Source organism: Trachurus japonicus, chromosome 9, assembly GCF_045865225.1.
Source record: "Trachurus japonicus isolate A0001 chromosome 9, Traja_1.0".
NCBI lineage: Eukaryota > Metazoa > Chordata > Actinopteri > Carangiformes > Carangidae > Trachurus > Trachurus japonicus.
The window spans coordinates 10,470,555-10,484,298 of NC_140915.1; the positions used below are offsets into that span (position 1 = coordinate 10,470,555).

Consider the following 13,744-nt stretch of genomic DNA (forward strand, 5'->3'; position numbering starts at 1 on the left):
ATATTGAATGTGTGATAATTTGTTGTGATACAGTCAGGTCTAAATCCCTTCCTTCAAAATCAAAATGTGAATGAAAATATGACTTGTTTGTCAAGATGGGAGTCTCTAAACTGCTTGAAACATGACTGGACAACTTTCTGCTGGCAAGAAAACCATCACACGACACTGGCCGCATCCTGACTCCCCCACAATAGAGGAATGGACTGATATTGTTAATGAAATATATATAATGGAAAAGATTAGTTCCTCACTTCGCCTACAAATTAATATTATTCTGTTATTTTATATCTTTTTTACTCTGTCTCCCTTTCTGTTTTACTTCTATTTATACCAGTTTTAATTCTTTCTCTTGTCTGTTTTTAATAAAGTTTGCTTTTTATGTTCTCATTTTGCTAATATGTAAAGCACCTTGAGTTGTCTTGTTGCAGTAATGTGCTATACAAATAAACTTGCCTTGCCTTACAAATGGATAAATTCACAAAGTCATGGTCAAAATGGGTCTCCTATGTACAAATGTCACAGTCACATCCTAAAAACTAAATCACTTGTCTCTGCCCACTTACTTTCTTTGTCTATCTCTCTGTTGGTTTGAAGGATTGCCTGGTCTTATACGTCTTATACACACATATCAAAACTCAGACAATATAGTTGTTAGGTCTCCCTACAAGTGAATGCAGCCGTTGTCACAAGCCCATACATCCCGTTTTGATTCATCATTGTTTTTTTGTTATCCCACCTTCTGTCTGTCTTTAGTTAGTTTAGTTTTTTTCTTATAAATATACAAATATATGCAGGTTTTTGTTCTCAGCAATTTTACATTACACAATTACAATACTGTAACAGCTATGTTTTGATATGCTGATGTTTTCCTCTCTTTTTTTCATACGTCAGAACAACAAAAAACAAAAGGAGCCTCATGAAACCACCTGGCTGTTGTCTACACCAGTCTGATTACAGAGGTGGGAAACCAGAAGCAGCCAGCTGACCATGTGGAGGTTATGGAGAATATAATGTGATGTTTTATTCTGAAGGGCTGAAGGACCTGCAGCGACTGTGTGTGGGGTGTTAGTGAAGGTACGTACCCATGTCGGCCGGTCGGTGGGAGCACACGTCGATCAGGACGGTCTGCAGGTTGGATAAGATCTGCTCTTTGGGCATGTCCAGCTGCACAGAGGAGAAGTCAAGTCTGATTGCTGATATTTTAACACAACGTCAGTGTTGTATGTATGCACAGGCCAATATACTTGCAAGGGAATTTAATAAGTGTACAGAGGATGTAAAGACAACCTTGTTCAGATCATATTGTACTACACTGTACACGGCACACTTGTGGTGCAAGTGCAGTGCTGCAAAAATGAGAAAACTGTTGGTAGCTTACAATGATGCATTTTGAATATTACTTAGGTGCCCAAGATGGACAAGTGCAAGTCATATGTTTGTCTTTTGTAATTTGTCCACTCTTCATGCTCTTTCAAGAAACTACATGTTTAGATTCAAGTGTCGACTTAACCAGGCAAGCAATAGTATCACAGCACCACTAGCTACACACAGTACGAAATACTTGTCATGTCTTTGGAGACACTGGAATAGGTGTCTGTATGTGTTTTAAAATTAAAGCAGATATCATCGGCACGGCCGTTTCGGCTAATGCTGTGTTCAAGGCAGGCTTTTGAAACCGTAAGTTACAGCTTCAAGTCACAACTACGACTTGGTAGCGTTCCAGGTAACCCGTAGCTCGTGTTTTTACCGTCCTGTTGTCTGTGAAAGTTCCCTATAACGGCCACTCGTAACTTCCGACCCGTGAACTCGTACCAGATCAAACTGGTATGACTTCACAGGAAGGAAAAACACAAAGTACGAGTTTCCTTGAACGCACCATGAGTTAGCAGCCCCCGCCCTTGTCAGGCATCAATTGGTCCTCGTGCTACGTCACCACATTCACGCGCATCCCTTGGCTGCACACACAGCCCTTCATGCCGTTCTCTCCCCTCATTGGATAACACTTGTATCCCACAAGGAAAATTTTCTCCTCGGGTTACAGCAGAGCAGAGTGACGGAGAGACTCGTGTTTAGGCTGAAATACTTCATGTAAGTGATTGCTGACGGAAAATAGGACTATTTAGGACTTATATTAACAAAAACATTCCACTGATATCTGCTTTAAGATGGTGTTTTTTATCTGTATTTTATGTGTCTTTATATTGTCTTCATTTATTTATAATGGACCCGAGTCCGTAATAAAGACTGACTATCTGTCTGACTGTCTGACTGTCTGTCTGTCTGTCTGTCTGTCTGTCTGTCTGTCTGTCTGTCTGTCTGTCTGTCTGTCTGTCTGTCTGTCTGTCTGTCTGTCTGTCTGTCTGTCTGTCTGTCTGTCTGTCTGTCTGTCTGTCTGTCTGTCCTACAAGTCTTCATGTCTCCATGGAGCTTGTTGTGAGTGGATGAGTTTGTGTTTTCTGTTAACTTCCAATCACACAGCAAGATTAGAAAAATACTGGACTGGAAACTTTAAAACTAAGTTTTGCAAATTAAAAAAAAAAACTAGATGATGGAGGCTCTCACTCATGCACACGCAGGGGAATAAGAAAATATTTAAGCCTATAAAAAATGTACTCCATGCCTAAACACACTCAGTCCTCCTCCTCCGAGAGCACTGATTTCATGTTCCAGTTTCCTGTTGGGAAAACAAACTTATACATGTTTCATCTGAATTTTCCTTTTTAGCTCGGAGCATTTCGACATTTAAAATATAGAAACGTCTCTCTCTCCCAGGACGGAGACGTGAGAACTGGATGTAGCTCCACACAGACGCTGCTGCTGTAACTCACATTTATATCATAACTGGTTTTATCTGAATTGTTTGGCTCTTTAGTTTCCTCTCAGAAACATCATTGTTGTGCAACACTTTGGACATGTGCAATAATTGTTGACTGCAAAACCTTTTGTACCTTTTCTTCTTTATGTTTCTATTTGATCTGTGTTTTATGTCATAACTGTGTTTGCAGCTTGTACAATAACGTTTATCCTGATCCTGAATAACCAATTGAATTCATTATTTTATCTATGCTTTTTTAGCATTTAACTCTAAAAAAAAACGTGTTTATCTAACTAGTTTTTAAACAAAGAAGAGTTCCTGCACACAAGTTGGTTATGTGTGCAGGAACTCTTATTTGTTTCATTTGGACTTAATTGTCATCCTCCGACGCACCTGCCAAGGAAATAGATGTGCAAAGATTTTTGCTTTATCTAACTAGTTTTTAAAAATTAAAACATTGTTGTACATAATTCAGACTCTGTAATTAAAAAACCTTGTAATTTGTCCTTTTTCCTTTGTTTTTAACTTAAAATTAATTGTTGTTTCCTTTATTTTATTCTATTTTGTATTATTTTGTTTGTAATGCTATTTAAGCTATATTCATTCATTTGTTTTGTTTTGCTTTGTTATTTGTGTAATTACTTTTTATAGGTGAGGTTAAGATAGGCCCAGAGTGGGTTTCTCCCTCAACCGCACATGTTTTATTTATTTTATTTCATTTCTTTTGTTGATTCTACAGTTGTGCAAATAAAAACGTAACTTACTGTGCGTTCACACCAAAAGCTTCCAAAGCTTCAAAAACGCTCGAGGGTGGGCGTCAGACAAGACAGCTTCCAAAACGGCAAATATTTTCAGCCGCTTTGGCCGCTCGTCACGTGACTGACGTCAAAGTTCGATCGCGCTGGTCATTGGGGAGCCGAAATACAAAAGAAAGAAAAAAAAGGCAGCCGACGGACATCTCTATTCTGACAGGTTGCCGCCGGTTGCCGCTTAACCGCGTCATAGCTAATTACCCTAAAGTTAACCAGGGTTCAACTTCTCGTCTGGTGACGCTTTGGACGCTTTGGAAGCGCGGCGACGCCTGTTGACGCTTTGGACGCTCAGTGTCGCCGGGCTCTCATTGAAAATGAATTGACTTCCGGCGTTTTGACGCTTTGGAAGCTTTTGGTGTGAACGCACAGTTAAACTTAAACGATTAATCAGTCATCACAGCGGTAGCAGCTCTGACTGCTGTCATGTCGTACCGTGGCGATCTTGGTCCTGACGAAGCACTCGTTCTCCACCATGTACTCGTGACCCGTTTTAAACAGCTGCAGCATCTTGGGAATGTTTGTGCCGACGGAGCCTGAGAGACGCAGAGAGAAGAACTGTTCAGAACCAGAATACACATAGATAAATATATATACAGTATATATACAGCTCTGGAAAAAATAAAGAGACCAGTCCAAAATGTTCTTAATAAACCAGCTTCTCTACATGTATTAATGGCAGCCATCGATTCCAGTGTCTATTGAACTCCAACACAAGCACACCTCACTCTACTTAGCTGATCACCTCAACCAAATCATATTTAATGAGGAAGAAAGATTATAAATAAATAAAAAAACACTGCTGCGATTAAAAATTGGGATTATTCCACCAATTTTGATTTCTAAACTCTTCCTAAGTTTAAAAAGTAGTGCTGTGTTGTTTTAAAACGAATATGAACTTGTTTTCTTTGCATTATACAAGGTCTGAAAACACCAGATTTTTTTTTGTTATTTTTACCTGTTGCCATTTTCTGCAAATAAATAAATGCTCTAAATTACAATATTTTTATTTCCAATTTGGGAGAAACTTTGTCAGTAGGTTATAGAATGAAACAAAAGTGTTCATTTTACTCAAACACATAGCTATGAATAGTAAAACCAGAGGAACTGAACATTTTGAAGTGGTCTCTTAGTTTTTTCCAGAGCTGTACAGTATATATAAACATCATCTCTTTCCTAAGCTCCTCTGGTCTCACCTCTCTTGCTCTTTGGAAACTTCTTCCTCAGTTTGTTCTTCAGCGGTACGAGCTTGGGCAGCATCTCTGGAACCGTTACGTAGAAGTCGGCTGAAACCTCGTCATCCAGGATCTGGAAACGTGAGTTAATAAAAATCAAGATGAAATCAAACATGAAAGACTTTAAGAAAATCAAACAAAAGAAGTGCAAACGGAGCAAACGTTTGTTCTTCCTGTTTGATTTTTGACAGAATTTGACATTGATTCACTGATTCTACCACTTGTAACGACGGTGACTGTGAAGTTTTCATGAAAGCTGATACAAACATCTGATTTAATAGCAGCAGGTGAAGCTTCCTCTGTTTATATGACACAAACCACAAGCTGAAATATAATATAAATAATCAGCTTCACTATATCTGTATTTTTTATTATTATTGTTAAGATTTAAATCTCTCTTTTATGTCACGTCTTCTGAAGCTTGTGTCTCTGCTTCACTCCAGGAGACGACGTGATTTAAACCTGTGGACTCTGTTTTGTTTTGGTCTTGTATCATATCTTCCTGTGCTTTGTGTTTTTATCTTGTCTCTCTCTCCGCTGTGAAACCGACTGTTCTTCTGGGACAAATAAAGCCATTGATCGATGATTGAATTCCAGTCTCGTCTGACACAAACACAGCGACAAGAAAAGGAAACCCTGCCGCCACCACGGAGCCTTTGGACTTTATCTACACTGGTCACGTCGTAGCGGACGGAGGCAGCACATCAGCAGAACAGCTGCGCTCCTCCGTCAGTGTCTTGTCTGCTGTAGATGAGGTTCACATCCCAGGATCTACAGCCTTAACTGCCCCTCCCTCGTAACTTTGGTACTTTTTTTTTTTTCACTGTGCAGCTCAGAGGTTTGAGAGTTTGTCTAAATTAACTCTGCACATCTTGTTCCCTTCATCCGTTTCATAACAAAAAGGAGCACGGGACAGGACGACAGGGCTGGAATCAACATCACAACATCATGGGAAACTGATGCTGATCATTTGGAGAGAGTTCAGATGGAAAATACACTGCCCGTCCAAAAAAAAGCCACACACTCTAATATTTCGTTGGACCGCCTTTAGCTTTGATTACAGCAGCATTTGCAGTGGCATCGTTTCGATAATTTCTGCAGTGTCACAACATTTATTTCCGTCCAGAGGTTTATACTTTCCTCTGTTCTCTTTTCCTTTTTCCTCTCATTAACAAGTTCATTATTGTATGTATTTTCTATCATCTATTATGTATTTGTTACTTTTGTTATGTTAAACTCTTCAGTATATTTCATTCATAGTTGAATTCACTTATTTAACTCTTCTGTTATGCCATCCATACAAAGGTGTAATGAGCAACATGCTTGTACTGAGAACAAAAATAAAAAGTTCAATAAGAGAAACAATCACAATCAATTGCTACAAGTTTGACTGGGAGATTTTAAATAAACTAGTGTCCTATGATATGAAGTGAGCTAAGTCGGGTCCATATTTAATTAACCTCTGACTTGAGGAGGTTAAATCTCAGCAATAGACACTTTATTCATAGAACTTGGATTGCTAAATTGATTGTTTTGTGAATGTAATGGTCATGACTGAGTGTGTAAGTGCAGGCAGAGACAGTTCATGTATCTGGATTAGTGTGGGAGGAAAACTCTAATGAAAAATGACAACTTTTTAACTGAAACTTTTAAAAACTCTGAATAAACTGGGACGTGATCTGAATCTACTGCAGGTAACACACAGACTGTGACACACAGCCCCGTGTTAAATCACCACAACTATCCATTCAATGACTTGTCTTGACGTCGCTTCGGTTTGTTGATTTAGAAATAGGGATGTCTTAATAATAGATTTTCTTTGTACGATTATTGTCAGAGAAATTACGATTATAACGATTTTTCTGCAACCTATTAATATAATTACATTACTAATTATTTACACTAAATATTTGAAGTAGCTATTATTAATATATAACCAATTATTAATCCTCTAAATATTCAAATCATTAATTGTCATCTATACCAAATGTTTAAGTTTATTTTAATTGTTTGTTTGTTTTTTTATCACAAATGACACGCTAACATTTAAATTCCTACTTTAGGTAAAAGGACCAGTATTTCTTACATTTACATTTACTTTGGTGCACATCTGCCTCCGTGTTTCCAACATACAACATCTATTTTGGAAAGTGACGGTATTTAGGAATCTTTACGATTTATTAATTGTGGCGTTTAATACCGCGATTAATTGTGACATCCCTACTTGGAAACAATGAGCAGCTCACCTGTTGTACGAGCTCGGCTCCTCCGACAAACGCGGCTCCGTTGTCCTGGGCAACTTTAACCTGATTGGCGTCCTGCAGAGAGAAACAAACCACAAAACAAAAACACAACAGAGGCAACGTTAATACCCATTTCAGTCTGATTCAGGTTTGTGGCTGTCCCCGCTGCTGCTGCCATTCATTACAGTCATTAAAGGGATAGTTCAACATTTTGGCAAATTGGCCCATTGCCATAATCGCTATAGTCATAGCAGTATAGGTTCATTACCCTTAATTGTAGGTGTAAGCTATTTTCAGTACAGCGGAGCGCAGCAGCTGGCTGCTCAGAGCTACGCTATGGAGGCTAACGGAATTTCTTGGTTTCCCTCATTAAACTCATCAAATTCAACATCCCAAAACTCCACAGCGCTTTTGTAGACAAGTTGTGACCTGCACAACCACCACGCTATGAGATAATGACGGAACGATACGAAACGGAGCCGTTTTCGAGGTAAATACAGGGTAAATACGGAGACTGCTTGCTGAAAAACTGTCCCTGAACGCAACGCGCATCAGCGGTTTTGTAGGAATTTACCTCGAAAACGGCTCCGTTTCGTATCGTTCCGTCATTATCTCATAGCGTGGTGGTTGTGCAGCTCACAACTTGTCTACAAAAGCGCTGTGGAGTTTTGGGATGTTGAATTTGATGAGTTTAATGAGGGAAACCAAGAAATTCCGTTAGCCTCCATAGCGTAACTCTGAGCAGCCAGCTGCTGCGCTCCGCCGTACTGAAAATAGCTTACACCTACAATTAAAGGTAATGAACCTACTGCTATGACTATAGCGATTATGGCAATGGGCCAATTTGCCAAAATGTTGAACTATCCCTTTAAAATGCACCTTTTAAAGTCACAACCTGGCAACCCGAGCTGCTCGACAGGATTATTAATCAAACTGCTGCTCGTAGCGGAGGCTTCACCAGAAAACAACAACAACCGAGCCTGAGCCTGAGCCCATCCATTACAGACGACGAGCAGGGTGACAAATAAAAAGGTGCTGCGGCAGCATCTGAATCATGTTCTGGCCGAATTAAAACAATTCATCAACAACAGACAATCAACTGGCTATGAAATTAAGATTCAGTGAGGCCGAAGAGCAGAGAGAGAGGAGAGGAAACGTAGCTGTTTTTTTTACCTCGGTGAAAACTAAAACTTTGTTCATCTCCGTCTGCAAGGGGTGAGGTAAGTGCACGGTGCTGACGAAGGCTTCCACTCGTCTCTGCAGAGAGAGAGAAAGAGAGAAAAACAAGTCGATTATCACAGTCAGCTGCAGACAAAAGAAAACAACACATAAAAAGAAACAGAGGATGGATGTCAATCACAGAGCGAGTTGAGGTAATCAAGTATTAAATCTATTCCAGCGCCGTCACGTCAATTTTTAATTTCTCTGGAGTGTGTTCGTCATTCATTATGCACAGGAACACCGGTCCTGCACAGCTCTGTGGAGAACGACTGACGAGCGTCTCATGTGGACGGTGTGGACGCAGCAACCGCCGCTCCACCGCCCGGTGACGTGGAAACAAACTCAGAAGGGTTTTTTAAAGGGGAATTGTCGTTTTTTTTTTACATTCTGGACCTTATTTCTAGCATAAAATACGATCATTTACTCACCCAGATAACTTTGGTGTCATTACAAGTCGTTCCGGCGAAATTAGATCCAGCCGAGAGCCGCGTATATCCGTATAATGCGAGTACACGGGGCAGCGCAATGCAGCCTCTAAATAACACATTATCTGCAGAGAAACTCGTTAATTTCTTTCTTTCAAAATTCTTTTTATTGAGTTTTCCATGGATGCATTTCAACAGCGCATGTCAGGGCACAAGGGATTCACTTCAACACTTCGAAAAATAAATAAATAAATAAAATAAATAAATTTGTAAAATATCAAAGTAAAAACAATGCCAAGATCATACAGAATCAATCAATCAATCATACCAAAACAATGCAAGTTAAATTAAAAAACCATATGAAAGAAATAGAAAAAGAAACTCGTAGGTCAACCTACAGACCCCGGATGTTGATAACAGCTAACCCCGGACTCAGAGGGGAATAGCACTAGCCTATCATAACAAAATATTGGTGAAATGAAAGAGTTTCGTGGGGGACAATGTGTTATTTAGAGGCTGCATTGCGCTGCCCTGTAGACTCACATTATACGGATATACGCGGCTCTCGGCTGGAACTAATTTGAACGACTTGTAATGACACCAAAGTTATCTGGGTGAGTAAATGATCGTATTTTATGCTAGAAATAAGGTCCAGATTGTAAAAAAAACCCCAGCAATTCCCCTTTAACTCCTCTGTGCCATGGTGGTGTTTTTTTTGTTGTTTTTTTAGCTGCTTGAATCTAAAAGTGCTCGTGTTGCAGAGCTTGACGCTGTAAATATCTGTGTGCCTTGTGGAGGCGAGGTGACAGCAGCAGCAGCAGCAGCAGCCGTCGTCGGCCAAGTCTGTAGAAACGAGTGGATAACACAGTACGACAGTTTGGCAGCTGATGAGCCGCCATCAGGACGTCCTCGTCTATTCTGAGAAACCAGCAGCGACACTGATGTGACAGTTTAATCCTTAAATGTACCGGATTTATTAATAAAGGACACCTACAGGATTATTATACAAGATTTCTCATTTTCTGCTGTTTTTGACACACTTCAATATACTTTAATATTAATTTATACACACTATGTTACCATACTATGTTATTTATCTTAAGTATTTAAAAGCAGACTAATATGACAGTTAATTCCTTAATATAGATCTTTATGTTCAGTTTGTGTTGAAGCCGTATGTTCACACCATTCTCACCAATGAGAGATGACCAAAGTTAACCAAAATTAACGGGATTTTGCGGCTGCAATTCATTCATTTTTCATCGTCAAAGTCGAGTTTTTCAATTAATACATCTTTAAACAGTCGATAAAATGTAAGAGACGTCTACAGTGGAGGAAAAAAGTGACATTTTTACACAATTCCCTGCACATGCAGATCAGGATATGGTCGTTTCTTGCTGAAGAAACTCTTGGACGCCCAGATCGATTGGTTTGTCTTCCAAGCTGTTGGATGGTCTGTATTTCTGCATCTATTTCAATTTCAAATGTGCTGGCTTGACATAGAGATGAAGCACGGCAACAAAATCTGTGTCTTTTAGTGGATCACTGGAACCAAAATGACCCAATACTCAAAATGCCTTATCTATTTTTTATGGAACCAATCAATTTGGAAGTTTTTAATGGCTTTTTCTTTGGATTTGTTTAGTATTTTGGCTGTGACTGTAATTAAAGAAATTGCACTTCAAGACCTAGGAGTGATTATTAACTATGCAATATTTCACAAATGCATGCAAACTTTTCTTTCCACCACTGAGATGGAGCCTTAAAATATCTAGTTTTGCCAGATCAATAGTCCAAAACTCAGCAGTATCCAGTTTGTTGTGATGCATAACAAACAGTTCTTCATCATTTACTATAGAAAATTACTGTTTGTCATAATAACTACACATTTTTTTTGTCAAATGAGTAATTGATGAATCAAGTGATGGTTTATTAAGATGTGTAATATCTATTGTAAACCTTGGTGCAGCAGTAAAACGGTAACTTCAGAGCTGTTGCAGAGACAATGGCCGATGTTGTTACCTTTTTCTCCAGCTTCATGTTCAGCTTCAGGTCGACGTAGACGTTCTGGTCGCTGGGCGTGAAGTCCAACAGCTGGAAGCTCTTCAGCAGGTCGAGGGCGTCCGACACGTCGTAGACGGTCCGGGGGTAGTACCTCATGACGTAGACGTCGTCCACGGGCGCCCACGCCGTCCTCCCATAAGGCTTGTGTCTGTTTGTGTCATCGATCACCCTCTGCTCCTTCTTCTCCTCCTTCTCCTTCTCCGCCTCCTCTTTCTTGTCTTTCTTTTGTGGCCTGACAAACGTTGAAATGAAAAACATTCGGTTCATCACAGCCTCTTCCTGTCTCGTCTTGTCTACTCAGTCAACAGGAAACTTCTCCTAAGTCACTTTAAAGGGATAGTTCAACATTTTGGCAAATTAGCCCATTGCCATAATCCCTATAGTTTTAGCAGTGGGTGTTGGTGCAAGCTAATTTTAGAACGGCGGAGCAGAGCCGCGAGCTGCTCAGAGCTACGCTACGGAGGCTAATCGGATTTCTTGGTTTCCCTCATCAAACTCATCAAATACACAATCCAACAACTCCACAACGCTCTGGTGGACAAGTTGTGACCTGCACATTCACCACGCTATGAGATAATAACACAACGTTACCACACAGAGTTGTTTTAGAGGGAAATTCATGTAAAACCGCTGATGCGCGTTGCCTTCAGGGACAGTTTTTCATCAAGCAGTCTCTGTATTTACCTCTAAAACAACTCTGTCTGGTAACGTTGTGTTATTATCTCATAGCGTGGTGAATGTGCAGGTCACAACTTGTCCACCAGAGCGTTTTGGAGTTGTTGGATTGTGTATTTGATGAGTTTGAAGAGGGAAACCAAGAAATCCCATGAGCCTCCGTAGCGTACAGTAGCTCCGAGCAGCTCGCGGCTCTGCTCCGCCGTTCTAAAAATAGCTTGTACTGACAATTAAAGGTAACGAACCTACTGCTATGACTATAGGGATTATGGCAATGGGCCAATTTGCCAAAATGTTGAACTATCCCTTTAAGTGAAAATTGTGGGATTGTAAATTCACCTGGCGGCTGCAAAAGTCCTGACGGGGAGATTCCTCTGTGCAGTTCGTGAGACGGCCGTGTGGGTCGGGCCGCCGGCCTTCAGCAGCTGCCTCTGACATCCTGCTAAAACTGGGAGAAAGGAAAAACAAACAGAGAAAAGATATCAACACACACACGATGGCCGCCATTAAAGACCGAGAGCTGCTGTTTTCTGCTGGGTTTTTTTCTGTTGTAAATTGCATTTTAATTTTGCATAAACCATGTGTACCATAAAATGTCTGTTTAATTTCACTATCGGATGCCATGCAAACTGTGTAATCTCTATAAAAGAGCACCAGCTCTGTTATTTGCATGAGACTGGAATAAAACTGCTAAATATTTGCCTGTGCCAGTATCTTCTTTTTAAAATTATTATTATTATCAAGACATCAGTGTGAGCTTGATGATTTGCAAGACAAAAATGTGCTTTCCAAATTTAAAACCAGACCGGTCTTGTTCACACAGCAGTAATTTACATGCTCAAAGTCCCATATTAAAGTTTAAAGGTCTGCCTGTAAGGACATGAGATGGGAGAAGCTCAATCATGTTGATGTTGATGTGGTTACACATGTGAGTCACGTTTTTAATAGTTTCTAGTCCTGTGCAGACAGGGACAGATGTTAACTATGTGTGTGTTAAACTAATGTACAGTTACAAATGTATTACTGCTCTTAGACATTGAACAGTTTAGTCCACTTAAACAGTTTTCAGGGAACCCGTGATGCTTTTCACATTATTGTACATCTTTTTATGTTGAATGTTGAATTAACAAGCCCTTAGGTTTTTGGGTTTGTTTGTTTTTTGGGTTTTCCTGCACATGTTTGATATGTTGCATCTACTCTATATGTATATGTTTTGGTTTTTTTGTACTTTCATCGTGCTGCTTTATATAGGTTTTTTCCATCTCATGTGCTTATAAATAAATCAAATCAAACCTCATTCAGAAATCTGACAATTAAAAGACCGCACTTCTTAAGAGCAAGGACAGATATTATACATTATTCAGTGAAATCATTCATATTAACTGTTCAATTCTGCATACATATAACCCATTAAATATAAATATAAAGATCGTTAACCCCATCAAGGACGTGTTTTGGGTGAAAAGACGCTCAGCTAAAGTTGATGAATTAATCGGGGAAAAACAGTTTATTTCGCTTCATTTAAAGCTCCTTTCTTAATTATAATAGAGCCGAATTCAACAAAAAACTATAGTTGTTTATATATAATCGTAATATATATCAATCAGTGAGTGTATTTGTTAAATAAGCCAAGAGAAAGTAAAAAATAACACATATGAAGGGAGCTAGCGGACAGAGAAGCTAGGCTAAGCTAACAGGCTGCGGATCGTTGAACCGAGACAAAATATTAAACTCTACAGATTTAACATACATTTCTCTCAGCGGATTAATTAATAATTTTTAATGTCAGTCGCAAGAAAGTAAGTTGCACAAAAACTACTGACCTTTCCACACACTCCGCGTGCAGGTTGCCATGTCTGGGAATATCTGAGGTCCGTGTGGAAACAACGACGCACTCGATGGTTCCGCCCGAGCGGTAAAAAAAAAAAATTAAAAAAAAATAACACCTTTCAAAAACCGTAGATTCATATTTACATTCTTTAATTAGAAAAACTAAACTGAACAAAAAGTATTTCTATGCAACTTTTAGGTCCGACTCTTGCATTCGGCACACACCTGGCCTACCAGTTTTTTTTTTACAGTCTATGGTTTTTACTTTTTATGTTAAATATTTGACTTGTTTAGACGTTAAAATGTAGTAAAAAGTTTTTTGTCTTTGGTTTTTCCAACTCTTTAGTCTAGTTTAGTCCCAAGGTTTTGAACAGTTATTCGTTATTTTCAACAGTTCAGACCATTTTTCTCAAACATTTACTCTATA

General features: G+C 39.3%; 1 protein-coding gene across 1 annotated transcript in view; it reads right to left on the reverse strand.

Moving 5' to 3' along the window:
* The window catches only part of mrpl1 (mitochondrial ribosomal protein L1), a 17,846-nt gene extending 4,444 nt beyond the window's left edge, over positions 1–13,402 (reverse strand). The window contains exons 1-8 of the mRNA XM_085785898.1: positions 13,311–13,402; positions 11,827–11,935; positions 10,771–11,044; positions 8,276–8,359; positions 7,106–7,177; positions 4,821–4,932; positions 4,060–4,160; positions 1,083–1,164 (exon numbers count right to left, since the gene is read on the reverse strand). Coding sequence (XP_085642024.1) covers positions 1,083–1,164; positions 4,060–4,160; positions 4,821–4,932; positions 7,106–7,177; positions 8,276–8,359; positions 10,771–11,044; positions 11,827–11,935; positions 13,311–13,341 — 865 coding nt within the window. The 5' untranslated portion in view covers positions 13,342–13,402. The remainder of the gene's footprint in view (positions 1–1,082; positions 1,165–4,059; positions 4,161–4,820; positions 4,933–7,105; positions 7,178–8,275; positions 8,360–10,770; positions 11,045–11,826; positions 11,936–13,310) is intronic.
* Between the last annotated feature and the right edge of the window lie 342 nt (positions 13,403–13,744).